This window comes from Fundulus heteroclitus, chromosome 8, assembly GCF_011125445.2.
Source record: "Fundulus heteroclitus isolate FHET01 chromosome 8, MU-UCD_Fhet_4.1, whole genome shotgun sequence".
In the NCBI taxonomy this organism is placed as follows: Eukaryota; Metazoa; Chordata; class Actinopteri; order Cyprinodontiformes; family Fundulidae; genus Fundulus; species Fundulus heteroclitus.
In genome coordinates this window covers 7593409-7617687 of record NC_046368.1, presented here as the reverse complement: position 1 = coordinate 7617687, position 24279 = coordinate 7593409, and the positions used below count along the sequence as shown (strand labels likewise).

At 39.6% G+C, this 24279-nt stretch overlaps 1 protein-coding gene across 1 annotated transcript in view; it reads right to left on the bottom strand.

Annotated features, from left to right (window-relative positions):
• Positions 1 to 24279, bottom strand: part of si:ch211-196i2.1 (collagen alpha-1(I) chain) — a 128344-nt gene extending 104065 nt beyond the window's left edge. The window contains exon 1 of the mRNA XM_036140047.1: positions 24017 to 24279. Within this exon, the coding sequence (XP_035995940.1) occupies positions 24017 to 24131 (115 nt within the window). The 5' untranslated portion in view covers positions 24132 to 24279. The remainder of the gene's footprint in view (positions 1 to 24016) is intronic.

Here is a 24279-nt window from a genome sequence, read left to right as displayed (position 1 = left end):
TCACTTCATTTTGTTTTAACAACATTCAATCACGTTACAATCTAAATTATTCCAATTCAAACCAGACAAACTCATTTAAAAATACATTTTGGATCATTACATTTTGATTTGGAGGTAGATCTCTCATCAGGCCTGTAGCCTATTTGTAATTCAGCCTCATTTGTTTTTGCAAATCTGTTGCAGATGAGGAATCCTTTTGCATTAGTAAGAATGCTGCCACAGTTTAGAACAGGATTTTCCTGGAAGCCAACTTTCAACATGTGAAGTAAACATTCTTACAGCCCAGAATACTCAATTATTACCATCTTTCATCTTGGCTCTAATGTGTGGCTTTGCTGTCAGAGGAGCATGTTACAAATGTGCAGTTTTTTTTGACAGGCTGTCAATACAGGCATGAAAACTCTGCTTCACAGTAAATAATCTCAAATTTCTGTGCGAATTCTGCAAGGATGCCAAAGTTTGTCCAGTGCTCAAAGCAAATACAGAACATTGGCAAATTTTTACCAAATACAACCACTTTATGTAAGCAGGTAATCCCAGTAAAATACTCAGAGGTGAGAGCGCATTAGTATCAAACGGATAAAGCAGTAAAATGACTGGTGAGTAAAAATAAAGCAAATCAAAATAATGATGCGGATGTAAATAAGGCACGTTGAAACATTTTGGTGCTGCGTGACAATTATTTAATTTTGCTAAGTTCCATCATCATGTCATACATCTCTGAATCTAATCAGCTAATTAATCTTAAGCTAAGAATCCTAGGTAGGAATATTTAGGAGATAGTTTTTGTGGATACTGACACAGATCAACAGCGAGGTTCAGAGGTGGTAGCATCATAGCGTGGGGCTGTTTTCCAGCATATGGTCCGAATTCATAAAATTGAAGAAAAGATTTAAAAGGAGAAATTTATTCAGACACTCTTGATAAACAAATCTGAAAATAAACCATAGGTTGGATTAATTTCCTCCAGGACGATGACAATAAACGAACATCCGTTTTTTAAAGAATCCTAGAAAGTAAGACACAAGCTTCGAACGCAACTATAACTAAATCCTTTCTAACGGGGAATCCAATTCAACGATGACGACAAACTATAATAAATGCAGTCAGAAAATAAAACTGGTGTGTTTTACATTTATTCAGCGAGATTTGAAATTACAAGAGATCACCTTCAGGTCGTTTCATTTTCAACTAAATGTGACATTTTTCAGGTCCTGTGACACCAGCTTTATTTATAAAGCGCTTTAAAACAACCACAGCAGAAACAAAGGGGCGAAAAAATATAGAAATATGACATATGGATAAAAGATTAGACTCAACATAAACATCTCAAGAAAAAGTCAAACCAAGACTTGCCTAAGAGGAAAATTTAGTTTTACACAGATTTTTAAAAATATGGATTAAAGGAGCCTGTCAAATGTGCAGGGGGAGGTTTTAACTGGCCTGTAAAATGCACAGGCAGCCAGTGGAGTGAGTCCAGAACAGGGCTGATGTTCTCTGTGCCGTTTGGTGCCAGATAAAAGACGTGCAGCGGCGTTTTGAGCCAGCTGCAGACAGGACAGCGAGGCCTGACTCACTGCAACATAAAGTCCATTACACTGATCCAAAGGGAACAAAGTAAAAGCGCAGTTTGTCGCGTTAAAGAGTCGCCTGGACAATGGCCTCAAATTAAGAAACGAAATCTGAAACAATTTTTTCCCCCCAAGAAAAAGTTAAATCAGTCCAACACGTGACTTTTAAATGTCCTCTTTATTAATTGAAACGCATGTGTATTAATGAAGATTTTTCATTAAAAAGTGAGACTACAACGGCAAGATCCTGAAGCGGCCATGACTTTCTGAAACGACGTGCAAAGATCGAAAAAGATTCCTTTTAAAAATGTTTCTGAATCTGCAGAGTTTCAACAACTTTATGTGCCTGAAAACACGACAGACTGTAAAACGCCGCCAAAGATTCATCCTTTTAGACCCGTTGGGCTTCACGTCACACGACTGCTGTTTACATTAGATACAGATCAAGACGGCTCAACTGATTCACATCCGAATGTAAGATGCTGAACAAGCAGTTTGAATACATCCTGCGGCACAAACATGAGCTTCTCATGTTCTGTGAGCAACTCTGAGGCAAAGGTCATGAAAGACCTGATCCTCCTGCGGGAGATTTGACCCATTCATCAGAGACTTGGTCCACTGCTGGACACGCCTTGACCCTGAGGTCAGAGAGGCCGAGGTTAACCTTAATGCCACTAACCGAGGAGATGCATGCAGGTTGAAAGGCTCTCAGAAATGTGGATGTGTTGTAGTGAACCAGTGGGGGGGGGGGGGGGGGGAGGCTTTAAACTAGACCGATCAAAAGTAAAGAAGGCTGTTCAGATGCATGCAGCCATGTGTCACCATTTCTGTAATCCCCAGTGGGACATTCATGACATTTGTGACAATACGGGCCATAATGAAATATTTAAACATGTAAGAAGCAAAAAGCAAGCAAATAATATTGCAGGGTGGCAGAAGGTGACGGTACCCACCTCCAGCGGTCATTAAGCGTGACGCGGGATGCAGCTTGGACAGGTTGTCAGCCAATCACGGAGAAGCACAGGACCAACAACCCTGAACGTGCACCAGTGACGTAGAACAATGTTCAGGGGCCGAACAATCACCTTAGAGTCCTGTTTTTGGAGCCCGGCAGGGAGTCTGAGCACCCCAGCCAGAAGCCACACATCAAAGGAGAGAAAGCACCGAAAGCCCAGGCTGGGATTTGAACCCAAGACCTTCTGGCACGGCAGCAGTGCTAAGCATTGCAACACCAAGCTCCCAGTTATGCAAAGTTGTAAAACCTATAAATCAGTCGACAGAGAGAAAAACCACCATAACAAACTTATGGTTGCTTCAACTGATTTTATTCATTTACTTTTAATTATTATTTTTAGCTACAAACGTTTAGCAATAACACTATATCATAATCATTGTTCTTAACTTTACTAAATGTTACCATATTAAGATTTTTATTTATTTATTGACAGTTTCATGGGAATTTTAGATGTTGCCGTTCCACCAACAGATTATAAACCTGGATTTAACATCTGCTGTGTTTCTCATGCAGAAAACTGCATGAGTTAGGTTCTGGTTTTTGTTTTGAGGAACACTTGGATTAATAAAACATCATTTCAAGACTAGATAATTAATTCCTGCAGTTTAAACTCTTAATGAAATACCAGAGAGAATCGTCACTTTCCACCAGCTATGTCGAAGAGATGTTACAAGCAGCCAGTCTGCTCTGCAGGCTGGTCAAATGGTTGTTCTGATTAGTGGTGATGGGGGTATGTCAGTGAGTTGGACAGCAACTACACCGTAGTTTTGTTTCATTAGCCACAGCCATTGAATTGGTTTTTATGAAGCGAAAGGGAAAAGAAGTTGTTAATTGAATCTGGTCAAACATGGTCGGGAAATTTTATTTTTGGCCTTAAATTGAAAGCCATCAGAGTTTATTCTTCTTTTTCAGATAGCTGACATGTTAATAATCTGCATTACATTTTTAACAGTCTGGCGTTCTGTTAACTGTGACATCATCCAGAGAAGACGGCTCACCCGCTACTACCATCTAATGTAGAACAGATTACTAGATCAATGTGTGCTTCTGTGCTTTTTTGTCTCTCTTGTTGTGTCTCTGTTCTGTCTTCTGTAACCCCAGTTGGTCGAGGCAAATGACCGTTCATACTGAGCCCGGTTCTGCCGGAGGTTTTCCTTCCAGTTAATGGGGAGTTTTTCTTCCCACTGTCGCTTCATGCTTGCTCGGTATGAGGGATTGCAGCAAAGCCATGTACAATGCAGACGATTCTCCCTGTGGCTCTACGCTTCTCCAGGAGTGAATGCTGCTTGTCGGGACTTTGACGCAATCAACTGGTTCCCTTATATAGGACATTTTTGACCAATCTGTATAATCTGACCCAATCTGTATAATATGATTGAACTTGACTTTGTAAAATGCCTTGATATGACATGTTTCATGATTTGGCGCTATATAAATAAAATTGAATTGAATTGAATTGAATAAATTGTGTGCACTGGCAGAATTGCACATGGATGTAGAAACTATGTGGAAAGCTCTTGAAAAATGCATCTTGAATTTCTGAATTGGGCGGTTTGCTGGCGCCTAATAAAGATCAATAAGCAAAACATGCAAGTCTATTAATAAAGTTGGTTTCTTCAAATAACTGAAGTCCCTAGCTGCTGGACTCATTCCCTCTCCATGCACTGGAACATGCCGTTGTCTTCTAAGAAACTTCTAGATGTTTTGCAAAGTACGTTGGCATAAAGCCAAGGATCCTAAAAATGACCTCCTGCAGTTCTTTAAAAGAAGAGACATAAACCTGCTGTTACGGCTGCAGAGAACATATTGTACCGAGCTTCATGTTTTCACAGATGTCTTCACTTTCCATGAGTTGTACTTCTCAGTGAGGAGACAGAGAACGGACATCCAGGTCCAGGGATGGGTAGCATCCCAGAACTCCACCAACAAAAAGATGGAGGACAGGAAAAGGTCCCAGCAGACAAACTTCACTCACACATCTGGAGAACTCGACTTTACTGGCATATAGTCTCTCAGGTTGGAAATAAACAACACCTGCAGTCGTCAGCTGGCCTACAAACAACCCCTGGAAACATCCGACCATGTCATCCCCTGCTGTTAGTTAGATTTTAAACCCTTTAGCTCAGCAACCGCAGGAACGTTCGAATACCAGGGACTTTTTATGTGATTGCATCTGAATATATACACAATTACAACACATTGTCTCTTCGCTGCCATGTTCTGACCTCCCTTCTGTGGTTCCACGAAGCCGCACCGCCAGATGAGGAATGTCTGGATTCAAACTGCAAACACATGCGGCGGGGCGGCGTGGGGGCGCGGGGTGCGTGCAACTTTCCCCACCAGCAAGAAAAGTACGGAGCCACAGAGGGCAGGGAGGCCAGAAGAAGACTGTAAATTAGCATTTTACGTGAGACAAAGGGGGCCAAGACGCTGGTTTTTGGGGCGGCTCGGGGAGCTGTTGGCTCAGGTGAGGATCTGGCTGAACCGACGACAGAGAAACTGGAGCTGGGGGGGCAGCTGGGCGCACCACAAGAAATCAGCGGAGATGCATAATTCATCTGCAAACCCTCTGTCATCAGAGGGAAATGACTTTTTAATTCACAGCACCTTCATGCTCATTGATCCTTTCTTGTTGTTCCACATGGTTCCTGCAGCCGTGCATCACATTAGGAGGATTAACGTTTCCGATTCCTGAATACACACCGTGTTCTAGTCTGCACTCCAAACATGTTACCGAGTAAACAATCTGGAAAGATGTTTTCTTTCCACCTAAGAGGCTAATCTGCAAAAGACTAAGGCACATTCGTGTGTGGTTACGCCGCCGTTAGCTGGCTCAACACTTGCTCAGGAGAATTTAACCACCAACAAAAGGGATTTTATCAAACATGTCACTTTCTAAATCTGCGTTTCTTTTTTTCCAATTTCAGGAACTTTCCTACTTTCAGAAGCTTGCACTGCAGCAGCCTCTGGAGACAGGTGGAAAAAACCTTGAAAGGACAAATCTTCATTCCAGCTTTGAGTGCATTTATCAAGAGGGAAATAAATAAATTAAATTATGTTTACCAGACTTATTGATAACCCTGCTGATAAAACATAAGCCCTCCTTAGGACTGTCAAGGGGAGTGGTTGTTGAGTGGTTTGAGAAAAGTGCTCGCCTGCTGGAAATGGGTGCAAGTTACCCAGTTCAAATCCCACAGACTGTCACTTTAGGTCCCTGAGCAGGACGATAAGCCCCAGAATTCTCCCAGGGGCCCGTACCGTATCAACCCACAGCTCCCTAAGGGATGGGTTAAATGCACAGGACACATTTCACATATGATTATCATATTAACAATGCAAATGTTGCCCTGTGATGGAGTGACAACCCGCTCAATCAAAAGATGGATGGATTTCAGACCAGTGCAGCACACAGAGATCAGTGGTCGGCAACTTTTATAACCATATGAGCCATTTTTGCATTTGGTTTAGCTGAACGACAGTTGTTTTGAGCCCCAAAAGCAACAAAAAAGCTTTAAATAATATATTACTTACTGAAGGAAACAGTTTAAAATGTTTATTCTTAAGTCTGATACATGTTTAAAACATTTGACTTCAGTGGTACATACAATTTTTTTTTAATGTAGAAAATGGCATCAAAACAAGAACGTGATATGCAACAAACTATTGGTGTCATTCTTCGCGGAAATATTGTGCATGTATTGCTCGGAGACACAAAGGAAAAACACTGCTAAAGCTAGCGTTTTTTTTTTTACAATATAATTTTTTACATTATATATTTAAATGTTGCAAATCTTTAGCATTTTTGGAGCAAGTTATTAAGAGCCGCAGTGGAGAGTCTAAACAGTGCAGAGCTCTGCGCTAGGTCGTCTGGAACCACACCGGTTTTCTGTAGGATATAGGTTGGGTTTGTCTCTGCTGACCATTTGTTGTGGTAATTAGGACATTTTTTTTTTGCCACAAAGCACAATGATGACCCTTTTTAAGTTTTGGGGGAGATTTTTATCTCAATTATCCTGTTTTTTCACAGACTTCATGATCCGGTACGCTCCGACATGGTCCATTTCAAGTAAGAACAAAGGTTCTTCACCAGATAAGGTTCTAAAATTACATTTTACAGCTTTTAAAAAGGATTTTTCTTTACTATTAATGATTTTTTTCCCCAGCTTTGTTCAAATTTATCTTAAAAAAACATTTCTTGTCTGTAAACAGAACCAAATCACATCAAATATCATCCAGCGTGTCCAATTCGTTTCCAGAAGAGATCAACTGGGTCGTGTCTGTACTGCAGGGAAACAGGAAGTTATACATTACTGAGAGAAATTAACGAAAACAGGGATTTTATTAAAAATAATTTTTTACATCAGAAATTTAATTCACTCACTGAATAAAGTCACTTAAATGAAAAAGTGAGGTTTATCTCTATATGCTCCTGCATCGACCAATTAATTAATTTTAAAATGTTTAAGCAGGAGTACAAACGTACAGCACTGCAACAGCAGAATATATCATTTTGCATGATATGATTTTAAAAATAATTGAAAAAAAAAAACAATCTCCTGGTCTCTCCAGTCTCTATTTCTCTGCCCTGCTCCATCTTGCTGAGGTCAGCTCAACCACACTAGCATGGGGTTAGGAAACTGACACACCTAAAATGACAAAGTCATTAAAGTGCTTGTAAATTTTTTTAAATATCCTCCTAAAAAGATCCAAATATTTTACTGTGTTTTGACAAACTGCCTCAAACTGCATTAATCCTGAGCTGGAGGGTGAAGAGCTGACGAGCTGCTTACCGTCACACGAATAAAATGAAGATAAACACAATCCATTACAACAAATCTGGCCTAAAAATAAATAAAATAAATAAATATGCACCAACACCACACTGCTAAATAAAACGTCATTCACACGGAGCTTTTCCTGTTTAAATTAAATTATTAGGCATGTTTCGATATCAAAGTTTGGGCTGATAATGATATCTATTATTCATTTTGCCATTATGGCCGATATGGTCAATTCTTACTTGAATGCAATCTCTGAATATTCAAGCCGTGTCCGGTTTCATCACTGAACAAAAGGAAAAACACATTTTAACCACCAAACACCTACATAGTTCATGTTACCATGAAACCTACAGGCTTTACTGTTCCAGTGTCACTTTCTACCTGCTGAGCCTGCTGTGCCATTTGGAGGTACAGTTAATATATAGTCAATGGTATAAATTGCCACTGGAAGTACTTTGGAATATTCTAGCATATTTTACTTGCCGAAAGTTTTGGCTTCAGACTTTTATATGAGAAAAGCTCTATAAATAAAGGCTTAAGGTTCATGCTGTGAAATAGTTTGAAATGTTTTTCTTCCTGAATCTGTCATTTTCTAACTTTCTAACGTTCTAATTTACTTTTTACTCTTTTCATTCTTTAAAATATCAGAACTTACACATTACTTTATATTTTTGCTTCTGTATTGTAAGTAAAAACATGTTTTTAAATTTGACAGCGTCCTGTAACATAACCGCGTGGGAAAAAATTGCAGTGACTGTAAAGAACCACAGAGATTTAACATGTGATATAGACCTAAACACATCACAGCGATTTCTGTAAAATAAAGAAGTATTTTAACCCCCTTAACGTAGTTGTATTATTAAGGGGTATGAACAGAAAAGCTACTAGTTTCCACTAAATTAAGCATTTGTTAGTTATCACTTCATGTCTATTGGTTCAGTAAACCAAAATATATTAGGATCAAAGAACTGTATTAAGTTGTGGTTAAATATAGTTTTTTTTTTTATTAGAAATATGATTAATCATGATCCCACTATTAGTACAAATTTATTAATTTGCAGCCTGTTAATTGGATACTTTGTTGTCTGTCATGTCAATTAGCTGACCATCTACGCTGTCTTTAAAATAGTTTTTGGCTTCCTCCTATAGGACTGTTTGTTTAGTAGACAAAGTGCTAAAACAAACTGTTGCATTTACTATACGAGCTCTTTAGTTATGCCAGGTTTTAACTCTGATTGCTTCTGATGTAATCCCTCACTCTTCCAACAAGCAAACCTTCTGCCAACAAACCTTCATTCTGACAAGTAAACCGACACAAAGCACCAAAAAAAAAAAAAGAAAGAAAAAAAAAAGCTTTGCTCTCTGCGCTCGGAGCGAAGTGTTTTGATTTATGTGGCACCATGATGTGTAAGGCAGAAGGAAAGCCAGCCAGACCGAACTCCATCAGCAGATCCTCCAGGGCGGATAAATCCTGGCAAAAACGTGAGCGCAGAAGGTGACAGACTTTACAAGTCAGTCACTGGAAAGCAAACAACAGCCTCACAAGTTAAACAGGTCGTGACAGACAGCGGTGGAAAGACATTTAAAGGCGAGGGCAGAGGTTAACCCAGAGGAAATTAATGGAAAAGGGGAAAACAAAACAGATTTCAAGGCCTGTCCCTCTGGCTGCACCGTATCAGCTCTGCTCGCGTCCTCAGAGACAGATTGTCAGCTCAGGATCTTCAGTCAGCCGTCGACAGGCGAATAAAGATAAGCATCTTCACCGGGCCGTCATCATTAGAGCTGAAGTTTGCAAACAGCTCAGAAACTTTCCCTTTCAGCCCGTCGTGTTATTCACTCGACCCAAAGACTCCGCCCGTGTATCTCAGACAGGGTCACGGGTTCAATGCAGACTAAGAATGAGAAATTTCATCCAACAACAGGAAAAAAGGCTGAAGTTGGATTAGTGGCAACTTAAAAAAAAAGGAATTTTGATAGATGTTATAAAGTGTAACTATAGAAGCCTTTTCATTTTTTTTTTACCAATGCACATTTTGCAAAACCACCTTTTTCCATTTTGCAGCTTTAACCACAAGCAAAAAATACATACAGAAATAAAACAACTCACTTTCTAAAAACGTTTCAGAGTAAAGATGTGAAAAATAACTAAGAAAAAACCTCAAGACTTTACAGGGCTAGACTGAGAGGCAGCTGGCAGCAAGAAGATCCTGGTTCGAATCCCACAAGCCATGGTAAGTTGCACTAATTCAACCATGCCTCTCTCTTTTCTAAAAACACTGTATATTTACACATATTTACATATATTACAGTTATTTCTCTTATAGTATATTTAGAGTGCATTAGATCAGAGGTGAAATTCCTTGTTTGCACAAACTTGGCGAATAAATAGGATTTTGATTCTGGATCTTGAACTGGTTTTTATTAACTTATGATTTAATCTTCTAGAACAATCCCCATGATCATGTGTAGTTGACAAAGCTGCACTGCCAAGCTTCCTTTTCACAGTTCAATACTATAAATGTAGCTTTCAGTATGTGAGGTTCTGTTTAGGTGGCTCCAATAATTAATGAGAAATGGAAATGTGTCTAACAGGCCTTATGCTTTGAAGACAAAACATAAACATACACACTTTATGTGTGAACGATATCCTCCACCTTTAATATTGGTTAAAAAAGGAACTTCAAAGTCCAGAGAGGTCCTGTGTCAATAATGTATGGCAACAGGACGACAGTTTCCAGGAAAGTAACCTGCAATGTCAGCTGCGTGTATAAAGCTACCTGTACATTTATCCACAGGCAAGTATCAGAACGTAACCTGCAAGATTTGTGAACGTTCTCAGATGATCTGGAAAGTTATGCCGTAAAGTGGGTTAAGCAAGTGAAACTTGCAAGTACAGGGTAGATTCCAGCTAAATAACCTGCAATTCCCAGGAAAGTAACAAGCAACATCTGGGAAATGTACATGCAGGCCATACTTAACAGTAACCTTTAAGTTCGGGAAAGGTAGATCGAAGCTTTTCGGAAACCCTGTTTTGTGTTTTTACACAAGTGCTGCGAGTGAGTTTGAAATCCATGCTCTCTTTCCTGGTATGCAAATGGTGTGGAGCGTGTCGGAGGGTCAGAATCGGCAGGTTTTTGACTAAATGGTATGAGACAACATCACATCCCCTGACATCTGCTTGGCAGAACAAACAAGTTAAGGCAGTTACGTGTTTAACAGCTGCAGAGGTTTTATGATGAATTACGATAATCAGACAAATTAGCATGTACCATGATGCAAAGCTTGCTAATAAAGTCAGACCGTGCCATCAGACACCAATCTGCAAGAGATTTACTTTTGTTACTAAAACCATTACTGAGAAGAAAGTCCTAAAACGAGCCGTAAAAGTTAACATGGAGCTGAATTGGCAGGTTTCCTTGATCAAATCCAAATAGAAACACAATCTTCCATAACACTGCTTAACATTTACTTCACTTTAGAAGGTAAACAACAAATTAAAGGGTATAGTTGGCGATTTTTCCGGAAATGTAGGCAAGTAATACCCAATTAATTATTTTAATAACCGCGCATGTAGAAAACCGTCTTACCGGCTCTTCGTCCGTCCGGGGGATGGCGTGAAAGAATCTCCCAAATACACGCTGGTCTTATTTCTTTTTCTCTGAGACCTTCCTCTTCTCCTCATAAACCTAAGACTGTTTGCTCTTCGCGACTTTCAGCCATTTTCAACAATAAACAGCTCAAACCAAAGCTACACTGTAAAAACGGAACTAAAAATAAGTCAGATTTTCTTGAAATGAGTGTATTTGTCCTTGATTTAAGCAGGTAAATAAGATTATCTGCCAATGGAATGAGTATATTGACCCCTAAAATAAGATAATTAGATATTCTGCCCTCTAAATAAGATGATGGAGATGAGTTGTTCCTATTTGAAGTGCAACAATCTCATTCCATTGGCAAATCATCTTATTTACCTGCTTAAATCAAGGACAAATACACTCATTTCAAGAAAATCTGACTTATGTTTAGTTCCGTTTTTGCAGTGTAGATGGTTACATAAACACAAGAAGGGTGAATGCGTAGCAAGAGGAAACTAGTAAGGAACGAGCACGCACATTCGAGAGATAAGACGATTCCTCCAGAAGTCGAAGCATATGAGGAAAATTTTATAGATTCAGGATACAAGCCGTATTACAGTCCATACTATGCACCTTAACCCTGGTCATCAGGGCCTACTATCCTGCGTGTTTAAGACATTTTCCCGATGCCAAACACCCGAAATGGATGTTTAACAGGCTTCTGCAATACTTTCTGCAATTCTTTAGAGGTAATGCAATCATTTGAATCTGGTGTGCTGGCACATAAAAATAAAAAACCAGGAATGATAGCAGACCCCGAGGACCATGGTTAAGAAACAATGAGCTAGCAGTGTTTACATGCAAATTAAACTACATGCTCACTTGTGGACAAGTTTGGCAACGTAACCTGAAAGTTCCAGAAGGTAATTATTAGATTAAGAAATCTTTAACTTAAAAAAATAAAATAAACCTGTAACTTAAAGCAGCCAGCGGGTTCTGGGAAACCACTGGAAAGCTTTCTTAGGCGCAGGTTCCAGGAAGTAGCCCGAGATCCAGAAATTAACATCCAAGTTCTAGGAAGTAACCTGCACATTCAAAAGAGTAACCTTTAAGTTTATGAAAGAAGACCTCCTCAAGCCCCAGAAAGTATTCTGTAAGTTGCAGAAAGCAACATCTTAACCTACAGACTACTACTTTAAAGATATTATTAAAGATATTATTAAACAGAGGAGCAGCCAGAAATTGTACTCAAGAGTAGCACTACTTCAACATATTTTTACTGAAGTAAAAGTAACAAGTTGTAAGCCAAGAAATTACTCAAGAGTTAAAAAAATATTCAGTAAGAAGGCCGCTCAAGTACTGAGGAACTAATCATAACAGCTGATGATTTAATATTTAAAAATGATGTAATCAGACAAAAATATAATGTTATGTGCATATTCTGGTATTTTAAAGACAAAATATATACTAAAGACAAAAGAAACAGTTTTCTACATCTTTTTTTCAATATTAAACTTAAAAGCAATACTTACAGCAGGTAATGTATACACAGTATGTCAGAACAGTGCAAAGTACTTCCAGTGACAATATCTACTGTTTATGTTTTTCTAACCTCCAAATGGCTCAAAGAGCCCAGTAAACAGAAAATAACATTAAAATAACAAAGCTTGTGTACAAATAAGAAGTCTCATGTTAACCAAGTCTAGGTTTTTGTCTCTCTGGTTCATTTTTAAATAAAACTAGTCTGTTCTTTATTCATGAAGTTTCTGGCAGTAGGTACAGTAGCCAGAGATTTTACTCAAGTAAGATTAGCGATACTAAGTAAAAGTAAGAAGTACAGTGCAGTAAAACTACTCCTAAAAGTACATTTTGTTCAAAACGTTACTTAAGTAAATGTAACTGAGTAAATGTAACTAGTTACTACCCACCTCTGATCATAAAGTACTATAGGGAGATACCAAGGCAACAGGCCACAGAGATTCAAATTACAAACTATGCTTAATTACCAAGAATACAAACTGACAGAGCAAATAAAAAGGCACATCAGGTTTAAAAGGCAATACCTGCAACATGACGTGTGTAACACCTTTGCCTTGTTTAGTTAACGTCACAAAGCAGGTGTTCAACATTTGCAAGCTGCATAAAAACATGTAAGTACTGCTCAGTGAATGGATATAATTACATATGTCAACACTTTAGTTGGAGCGGAACAGCTTGGGACAAAGCAACTAGATCATCAACTTCCTTTTTTTTTCTCCCATCCTCACATTTGTCTTCTCTGCATCTGCAGACTCTTTGTGGTTTGTGGTGGGAGGCACACAGAGAAATGACTGAGAAGTCATCACTGAGGTAATGCTGAAAAAGTCAAGCAAAAGAGGAGCTCTGCTTCCTTTATTCGTCCCTAACTGCGAACATCTGAGGAGCTTTCCCTGGACGCTTTCAAACCACTGTCCTCCAGCTGCTTCTAGTTGGCTCAGAAGAAGATTACAGACGAGGAAACAGGTTGGGGTCCAACATGTGGGCTGCACCTATCCCACTTCATCCACTTTAGTTCACACTAATTTAGCCACAAGCTCCACACCCAGAACCACTCATGGCCACAGCACACGTGAGGCTCTTTCAGGTTAAAGGTTGGCTAATGGCTCACAGATCATCTCAGCCAGTCCAGAAATCACGTGTGATTGATTCCACATGCCTGTTATGGATCTGGCCTCGTGTCACCAGTGACATCAAGGGCTTAACCTGCTTAACACAAACAATCCTAATAACATGGCTGGGGTTGAGCTTTTGATCGTGTCGCTCTCCAAGATTGAATGGGGTGATATACTGTAAGCGATAGAGCGTAGAAAAAAAAGTTAAATACGACGACAGCAGTTGTCTAGTAGAAGAGTGAGAGGACATGAGACACAAAGACTTGTGCGGCACATTTTCTATTGTTTGACCTGAGTTGGTTGACTAAAGGCCCAGATCCACTGGCTCGTATTTGCTGTGGACGGCACGGCTCCGCTCACTTTCAAGTGTTTCAGGAGAAACAAATGTCCGGGGCTAGCCCGGGTTCCTCCGGCTCTGCTGAGCAGTAGGACTAAAATGTGCTGAGTCGAGAGTTTTGAGTGAACGCCCCTCTCTTCAGTGATTGGCCACGGGGCGAGGAGACTTTAGGTGTTCTCCAAGAAAGTCCAGCAAAAACTGAAGAGCGACGACATTAACATTAAGGACTAATATGAACAGAGTGAGTCAAATCGACAAATAGTTATATTATTTTCAAACCATGAACAATACCTGAAGGGGAAAAAGAAGAAAAAGTAAGCTTCAGCTTTCTATACCCAGACGCGCTGCATCAGATCCATGAATTTATCGGTATGATTTTATTGAATTTGACAATATGCCTATAGATGACATGTGTTGTGAATTGCAGCTATATAATTACAATTGAATGAAGGCGTTCTCTCATTTCACACTGAAAGCTGTTAAGTTTTGTCTCTGAAGTGTCCATCCGTCCACCTCCTGCGGTATAAGGCAGCGGCTGCCTGCCTTTCTGTGCTGCCTGCCCGTCTTTCTGTATAACGCACCCAGGGGGGAGCAGCGAGGTGCTTTCACAGAGGTGGCCGCTGAAAGGAGCTCAAAGCCTCTCCCTCCCTCCGCTGGCAGAGCAGCCCGCTGCAACCAAAGCCGTAAAAATAATATCACCGTGGTTAAAATCTTTTTTGTTAATGCGGTCTCTTCACCCCCGCCATGGCTGAGAAAAAAGGTATCATATAAAAAGGTGTAAATATTAACTCTGTCACTGAAAACCAACTGAGGAAGGAACCCGCAGCAGCACTCTCACAGTTTCACAGCAGAGTTCAGACAGGGTCTGATTTATTTTATTATTAGATGTGTGATCCAGACATTCATCCCAGTGGATGAACTCCTTAAAAATATCCAAGACAGTCTTGCATGTCCATCTATATATTATTTATATTTTTTTCTGTTCTTTTTCATATTTTTCATATTTTCCATTTCTCGCAGATTTCTTTAAAGGGTCAACTGGGGATGGGGGGGAGGGGAGGACAGGTGGCTAAAGCCACCCCCAGGAGGCATTTCCCTCTTCCATGAGATCCTGGCTATGGAGACCCTTGCTCATGAGAGAACGGATTTTCAAAAGATCCACATTTACATGATTCCTGTTTTTAACGACACAAGCTTTGCTATGTGAAGACAGCGAGAGAAAGACCAGATGGAGTTTATGGGGTAGGACATGAAGCTGTGACAGGACCATTGGTGAATACATCTCCGTGGAGGTAGGGAGACAACGTCCAGATGAAGAAGCAGAGGCATCGGAGGCACATTCAGACGGAAACGAAGGCGAACCTGTTCGGCCTCCGAGTAGTAGAGGAGTCCAGATAAACGGGCGACGAATCCAAACCAGAAGGGGCAACAAAATCCATATGATAAATACAATAATAGATGTAGAGGGGTAATCCCAGAGGAGATAAGAGCAGGTAAGAAGCACAACCAGCAGCGGCAGCCAAGACACTTCAGCAACCACTTGTTCAGCCCCCCAATGTAACAGAGCAACTGGTCCCCAGGTTTTGAAGTTTGCCAAATAATCAGTTGGTCATTTACCAAATTTTCTAAAAGGCAAAATTTAAAGTTTTCAGATAGGCCTCTAGTCAAGGGTCATCACTTGTCAACAGCGCTAAAAAACTCTTCCAGACCGGATAAAACGTTGAAAACCTCAACTGTGAGGCAATCTGATCAGAAGCTTAAGCCACCTCAGGCAATTCCTTAAACGTGAAACCTCTTGGCTTTTCTCCGAGCCTGTACTCTGTCTGCAAGTCTAAGATCTAAGAGAACTATTCTTTGTACTTTGTCCCCAATGTAGCCAGACCTACTGTTTAACTTTCAAGATATCCCAAAGAATGGGCTTTTGAACAGGTCTCAGCTATGAACTGAAATTGCCAATCCCTCAGTGTGCACGGTCTGCCGCTGGTTAGAGGGTAGTTTATCCTCATGGAGGGAGAGAATACGTTTTTTTTTTTGGGGGGGGGGGGTCTTAGTGGCACAAATCCTTCCCCCAGCTGTTCTGCATCTCTCTAGGATTACTTTCTCAGTTGGTCAGAGGTTAAACAAAAGTTATTCCAAGCATGTAAGAATATCTCAGCTGGATATAATACTTGGGAGGATAGATAGATGGACAGATAAGAAAATGGAGGGATTAAAAATGACAGCAATGCTAAACCTGAAACAGGTTAGATGGTAACGGGAATGCAGCTGTCCCCACAGTCGTTTGTCTCTTTCATGTTTGACTGAATGTGGAAAATACACAAGGATAGATGATATTCCAGATAAAACAAGAAAAACCTGATCCACGCTGCAAAAAAGGCACACATGGATGTTGGTTCAGCCATCGTCTACACCAGGAGGGTTTGGTGCCCATAACCACCAGTCATTGAGCGAGATGCCAGACCCTTCGCCAGTCCAATACAAGGCAACACAGAGACACACAGGAGAGACAGCAAAACACACGCACTTACACCTAAGATCAATTTAGAGGGACCATTAAATCCAACAGTCATGTTTTGAGGCTGTGGGAGAAAACCGGAGTACCCTGAAAGAACCCGTGCATGCATAAAGACCTCAGGCCAGGATTTGAACCCATAATGTTTTTGCTGTAAGGCAACAGAACTGCCAAATGTAAAATTACTTAACACTACAACATTCGGGTTATATACCTATAGCTCCCTCTCTGTGGCCATTAACATCTTGGGTTATGCTCAGAATGCAGGTCTTGATGATCAACTCTGACTTTCTGCTGACATCTGATTTTATTTTTTAGGTAGCCGGTGAAACTGTTAAATGCAGCCGTCATCAGACTTCTGTGTGAACGGTTCAAGACTGAAGTGACCCGCATGTGCAGATAACAGAAGGAGACGTCACACAGCAGCGCACTGTTTACAGAAGTAATGGTGAATCCCAAATCCCCGCAACCCCCAGTTGTTTCTAGAAGTGTTCAATAAAGTTTTGTTAAAAACAGACTTGAAAGAATAAAAACAACTAGGACACCGCCTACTGTCGCTCCTGGTAATTAGAAAGCTCTTCAGCAATGGGAGCCGCCAATATTAAGACCACATCATAACGAGACAAAGGTAAGAAGAGAGCAGAAAAGCTACTAATAATTCCATTTTTAGCTTTCTTTTTAATTCCACAGATGTGCAGCGACTTAATTTTATTGATTAATTAAATTTGATTTAACAAGTGTTTTCTAAAGAAAAGTCCTGTTTTTGTTGCTAAGGGATACAGTTCTTTTTTCAAGGCCAAGAAAATAAAAATAAGTCGATCCTACCAAAAGAAATTAAACCATTGCCTTTTTAAAAAAAAATCTCTTTATGTCTAGGACCCGTTATGATTTAGAGATCCCTTACACACCACACTGAGACTACTTTATTTGTTTCTCCAAAATATTTATGTTTAGTTGAAATTTGAGCACGTAAAATTAACGAGTGTTTGACTCAACAATTTATGCCCGCGTGGCAAAAGATTTAAGCCTTAAGGACGGGTATGACGGTCGCCGAGCGTTGTCCAACATACAGCAGCGCCTGGGATTAGGTCTGATGGATCTCCAGGCTTGTTTCTTTATCTGTAAACCCCAGATGAGCTACGGGTGATTTTTAAGATATATTTAGGTCAGACGCAGGTTTCCAGCTAACCAAGACAGAGGAGCAAACCTGCCACCTTCTACATGAAAGGATCCAGCCGCCCAGAGTTTTCTGTGAAGGAACGGGAACACCAGTACCGATCGGGACGAAGTGATCTGTATATCATCCAGAACCGAGAAGAACTGAGATGAAAAGACTTTTTTTTTTTCTAAGAAGCAGATCCTCAACACCTTCATGTCTGGATGAAATTTCTTCCACCTGAGAGTACAGATGTTCACCAGCAACCAGGCAGCTGGAAGCAATCAGGACCCGGGGAGCGCCGCCTGTCTCTCCAACGGGCTCAGATGTGTCCCAGTGTGGCTCTGCTGTGTGGCTCCAGCATGGGAACCGGTGTCGGGACACATGTAGGCTCTGGCAGAAGTCTTGAATACATTAACAGCTCGGAGACGTCTTGCATCCCAACAACTTGTGATCTGTGGTCTCTGTGTAAAGGCACCGCTACAACGAGGAGGATCCAGACATTCACAGAGACAATAAGTCCCAAGATCCAGCTCAGATAAATATGAGGTTCTGATTAACTGAGTCAGCGTTGCAGAACATTTCCAAACCCTGAATGGTGGGAGGAATCCACACCGTCCCTCATTTATGTACGTTTCCCAAATGTACCAGCTTGAAAACCAACCAAATACTGAAATGTCCAAATAGGCATTGTGTCTTTTAAATCATTTTAAAATGCAATTTCGTAAGATTGACTGATTTAACATATTAAGTTGTATCATTTAATTACATCATTTGTTTTATTATATGCATGGAATATTTAGTTTCTTTATATTTATTTTTAGCCATGAATGTCTAAGAGGAAACTTTAAAGACTATCTGAAACCCTGGAAAACTATTGATCACGTCTGTTTGCTTGGAAACCAAATACATATTGTTATCTTTTCACCCGCAGATCCAAACTTGTATTAAATTCTGTCCATTCCTTAAAGAAGAGCACAGACCAGACTCACACCGGACCAAAGTGCTTTCCGGTTTTCCTTGAAGGCTGACCTGCCAATTCAGATTTTCCTTAAAAACAAAGTTTCCTCAAATGTGAACATTTGAAATAAACCAAAATTAACTAGAAACACAGAGTTGAGCTGCAGATAGGTGATGTAGGCTTAAAACCTTATCACAATATTTTGTGGCACTACTGTGATAACGATAAAAGTGGTAATAACAAATATGAATCACTTAATTGAAGTCAGTTGCAGGCATTGGTATGGATGTGACTGCACGAGATCACAGAAAGCAAATACTACCCATGACAAATATCACCATTTGGAACAGGCTTTTTTTTAGTACACTAGTTACATAAAGAAGTGGGAAAAGTTTAATTTTACAGGTCCAAACAAGCAGAAATCAATGGTTTTTAATACATTCAATGAAAAGAAATAGATTTGTTTTATATCTGACCTGCGGATTACAAGAAAATATTGCCCAGTTGATTAGTGCATTATTAATTTGGATTACGCTTTTTACGCTTAACAGCACAACACTAGGTAAAATTGAGTTTATAATCAAATCAAATGTGCCCTGAAAACACATGGAAAGCTGGAAAGAGTAATTTGTTAAACACCATTAAACCCAACTGTTTTCCACTGAAACTTTATCGTTTCCCTGCGGTCTGAGTTTTTTTCCCCCAGCAGCTAAATTTTATTCCAAGCTTTGGGTTCAGCCTCACGCAAAATAACAAGTTTATCATCAGGATCTGAACTAGACCGAGAGAAAACAACAAAAAAAGGGAAACATGGTGCAGCTTGTCAATCTTAATTAACGACAGAGATTTTGCGAGATGGATACTGAAGGAAAAAAAAAAACACAATAACACACTACACTAAATAAATGTAGATTTAAATATGTAATCATCTTTAAAAAGTGTAATAAACATTGAAACCATTTTTTTTTCATTAGTTTAAACATTGTGACACATTTAAAAAGTCTTGTATTGCTGTCCTGTATGAGCTGTTTTAATAAATGTTTTAACAGGTCTCTCTTGTAACTGAGTATAAATATGCAGGCATAAATAAAAAATAAAGGTTTAACAAAAATATTAGAAAATATGTACATATGCCTATCATTTATTAAAGCAACGTGTAATCACATGCTGCTTTAATGCATGGTGTCTGTAAATCATAAGTAATCTAATGTTGCCTTATGATAGCTAAAATAAACCCTTAAATCCGATTGGTTAAGATGCACAAGAACAGTTTTAACCCCGCCCACTGAAATAAAATAATGTTTACCACTGAAATTACCACGTAAAATATTTGAATAATTAGAAATGCTTTTAAAAATAGTACAGTTGGAAAATGTTAGTAGCGTTTCATAGGTATGTTATTGAATTTAAAAATCATTAAAATACCTATTTTTCAATTTTTTCTTTATTTATCTTAAATATACAACTTAGAGATGTAATGATTTTTTTCGGGCCTCTTTTATGGGGTAAGATAGCTTTCTAAATAGATTTGTACATAAAAGGATAGTTGTGTCCATATCAGTCAGAAGTTGTGCATAACAAACATTTGTAAACTCATAATAATTTAAATCCCATTCAAAAGATACAACATACGGTTTAAATAGTTACAACTTCAATAACTAATAAATACAAATTTCAAGTTTAAATTTGTGCTTTACTCTTTATGAACACAAACAGCAGCGGCTGCTTGAGAATACGGATTTTTTCTTTGAGAATACGAATTCACAACAGTGGTCTGACGTCACGGTTTCCAAGGCTGGTTAATGGAGCACAGAGTGCAAAGATAGGAGCCGCGCATGCGCTCTTCAGACTGACCGTCTCTGAATGCACCGCGGCTGCAGCTTCATTCCAGACAGCGCAGAGCTCACAGTGGTAAATTAAACACTCCCTTTTCTGCTGCTGCTGTTCTTCAAAAGTAAATTTTCAGGTAGTTTGAAGCGAGAACATTATACTTTTAAACTTCCCTATGTGGCCTGTTTACAGAGTTAGTGCATCATTTTAATAAAAAGTCCGACGTTGAGCGTCTGTGCCAACTGGTAGGTTTTTTAAGATTGACAGCCTATTTCCTACTTTTATCTTTAAAAAAACAACATTGAGGATGGTATTAAACATGTGATCACGTTGAAATTGTGACTATTTATCTGTAAATAATTAAAATGAAAACATAATTTTTATATATTAGTAACAGTAAAGGGAGTAGAGTTAAGCTACTTTGTCTAACCTTCACAGCATTGTTCATTAAGGAAAAGTTTTTTCTGTCTGTCCACCTTTACAGCAATTAATCTATAAATTATGTGCAGTTAGTTCAGTTCATTCTTTCAGTGAAATGGTAGAAATACCAGAGAAGGGAAGCCATTATTTACATTTACTACTATACATTTGACCCTTTCTTTCTTGAGAACTATAATAATCTGCATGTTAACCACATATAGTTTTATGGTGTGAAAAGGTGAGAATTGAAAAAAACAATTATGGTAACATTTGGCATTTTTTTTATTTACAGTAAGAAACAGAAACAAAATATGTGAGGATAAACACTTCTGTGCCAATCCTCCAAATATTTTTTAATGAAGGGGACCTGAAACCAGCCTTCAGGCTAAGAAGGGCCACCATCGTCCTCCTCCTTCAGCTGCTGCCCATCCAGAAGGTCCATGGATGGTCACAGGAAATAGAGGTGCTGCTGACCCTCTACTGGGCTGTGGTGCATCCTATAGGGAAACAGCTTGCCAGTAAGATCTCTTACCTTCTTGTCCTTAAATAGAGCCAATAATGACACACAATTGATACATACATTATATTAATTGGATAGAAGATTAAGACAGATCAGCATATTACCTAAATTACAAGTTAATTTTTTATTTGGTACAGGTCAAGTGGAGGCACGCTACAACAGGCACCACGCCAAGGCTGATAAACATTATTGAGCGTGTCTTTGGTGGTCTGAAGACACGGTGGCGTTTCATCTTCTTAAGGGCGCTGGAGGTCCGCCTGACGTTTGCCCCAAAAGTAATCGCCGCCTGCTGCATCCTTCACAATATTAGTATAGAGGCAGGGGACCAGCTGGACGTGGAGGATGAGGAGGTTGACCCAGAGGAGGATGAGGAGGTTGACCCAGAAGACAGGGAGCTGCTCCAGCTGGCTGCATGTTTAAGTGAACATGACTACACCTGACCTAATGTAGATCAGTTCTAGTCATGTACACGTGCTGCTTCATTTCATTTTTTTCACCACCTGTAAAAATACATAAAATAATCAGTAAATTAATTTCCATTCCAACTATTTTTAATTGTATGTTTGTAGGTGTTGTCTATTTGTATAAGATGTGAATAGAAGTTATTTCTTTGTTTTAAACCACGTTAGTAACTTAATTTGTTGAATATGTTACACCTTCATTCTGTTCCAAAGTTAAAACATTTGTCTAAAATAAATATCTGTATTTTTTTAATATATTGTTACTATTGTTTTCTTTCCCTCTTTCTTCTCTCGATTCTTCGTGTCCTCACTCAGAGGAAACTCACTTAGATAGGAAAAACATTTATAGAATTTATTTATAGATTTATTTATAGATTTTATATTAGGGCTGGATGATATAGAAAAAAGCATATTGATTAAAAAAATGCATATTGATCGATAGATAATTATCAAAGATTTAAAACCTGGCTCTTATAATATTGCTAAATGACTTACTTTTAATATATCACACACAAACACTCAATCCCAATTTAATTCTTATTTAACCAACATTTTTAATTATAACTTTATGAAAAATGACTTAACTTAAGAGACCTGGGTGATGTTATTAAATACTGACAAAGAATAAACTAAAGTGACCGGCGCTGTTAAGAGAAAAACTTGCAGCCCGGAACTTTTTTATCGCGGATCATGAGTGGCGAGTAATTGTTTGAAGCCAGGTTTTTCAGCTGCAGAAAACAGCAGCAGCACACCATCACTATGAAGCACGTTACTGCATGCGTGATGTCCTGACGCCGCCAGGACGCTTTGTCATTTTATCACAAAGAACGGAGCCCAGTAGCTGCTATACCTGCTGTTTTGGAAGAACTTCCAGAAGATTCCTAAGAAGATGACGCGCAGCAGCGCGGGGCTGACACAGCTCGCGCTGCTGCGGTAGTGAGCGGCTTACGTGATGAAACAAGTTGGTTGCGTTACCAGACTTTGTTTTTACCGGTTCCTTGCAAATGTTACAGTTCACTGTGGTTTATTTCAGTCAGGCTGGCGAACAAGTAAAACCCCGTTTTGGGACAATTTCCTCCGCCGCTCCTTGCTGCTACATATTCACGTTCTCTGTGTTGTGGTTTGAGAGGGCGGAGCTTTGTGACGGCGTGCCTGGGTCCGCGATTACGATTGGTAGAGAGGAAGCAGTGACTGCAGCATCAACTAATATAGGTTAGAAGGAAGGAAAACTGTCTCTATAACCAACTTTTATCGACCCTTTTTTCCCCTTATTGTGCCACACGTCTTTCGACTGATATATATTGTTATTAAATTATGGTCCAGCTCCATTTTATATGCTGCTGTCATTCTTTGGAGACATTTACAATTTATTCCAGCAATTATTGAGTTAATAAAGCAACATGCGTCAGCCTGATAAACACAAAACAAATAAATCACTCTTTTTTTTTAAATTACGCACTAACTGTGTAAACAGGCCACGTAGGGAAGCTTAAAAGTATAATGTTCTCGCCTCAAACGATACTTTTGAACAGCAGCAGCAGAAAAGGGAGTGTTTAACTTACCACTGTGAGCTCTGCGCTGTCTGGAATGAAGCTGCAGCCGCGGTGCATTCAGAGACGGTCAGTCTGAAGAGCGCATGCGCGGCTCCTATCTTCGCACTCTGTGCTCCATTAACCAGCCTTGGAAACCGTGACGTCAGACCACTGTTGTGAATTCGTATTCTCAAAGAAAAAATCCGTATTCTCAAGCAGCCGCTGCTGTTTGTGTTCATAAAGAGTAAAGCACAAATTTAAACTTGAAATTTGTATTTATTAGTTATTGAAGTTGTAACTATTTAAACTGTATGTTGTATCTTTTGAATGTGATTTAAATTATTATGAGTTTACAAATGTTTTTATGCACAACTTCTGACTAATATGGACACAACTATCCTTTTATGTACAAGTTTATTATGGAACCGCTTTTACCCCATACTCTTTGCCGTGTTATTGCTGTCGTGCACATATGGAGGAAGGTAAATAAAACTAATTTACAAGAATCCAGAAAACGACCTGGGGAGAAACTTGGTGTTTATCATGAGGAATTTAAAACAATCAGTCAACACTAACTCCCGCTGAGCTCAAACAGCACAGAAGATTTTCCAGTAGTTTTCCTATAAATGTCCCGCTGCGGACACCATAGGAAGGTAAGGATGTGCCGTTAGGCTCTACAGGTGAGTCTTCCTACCTGGTGGAAGCATCCCGGATCCAGACTCGCCTCCGAAATCCTCGCCAGGTGAAGCAGCGCTCCTGGTCAACACGCCGAGGAGACAAGCTGTCCATGTGAGCACCCAGAGGGACATCTCCAGCCTTCAGTCCTCCCCGCTCCTGCAAACTGGGAAAGATCCTCCTGGAAACCGGTTCCAGCTACGCAGAGACAAGCAAAGCAAGAAGCATCATTTCCAGCTGAACTAAAACGCGCAGAGCAACAACTGGTCCTCCTCCTCCTGC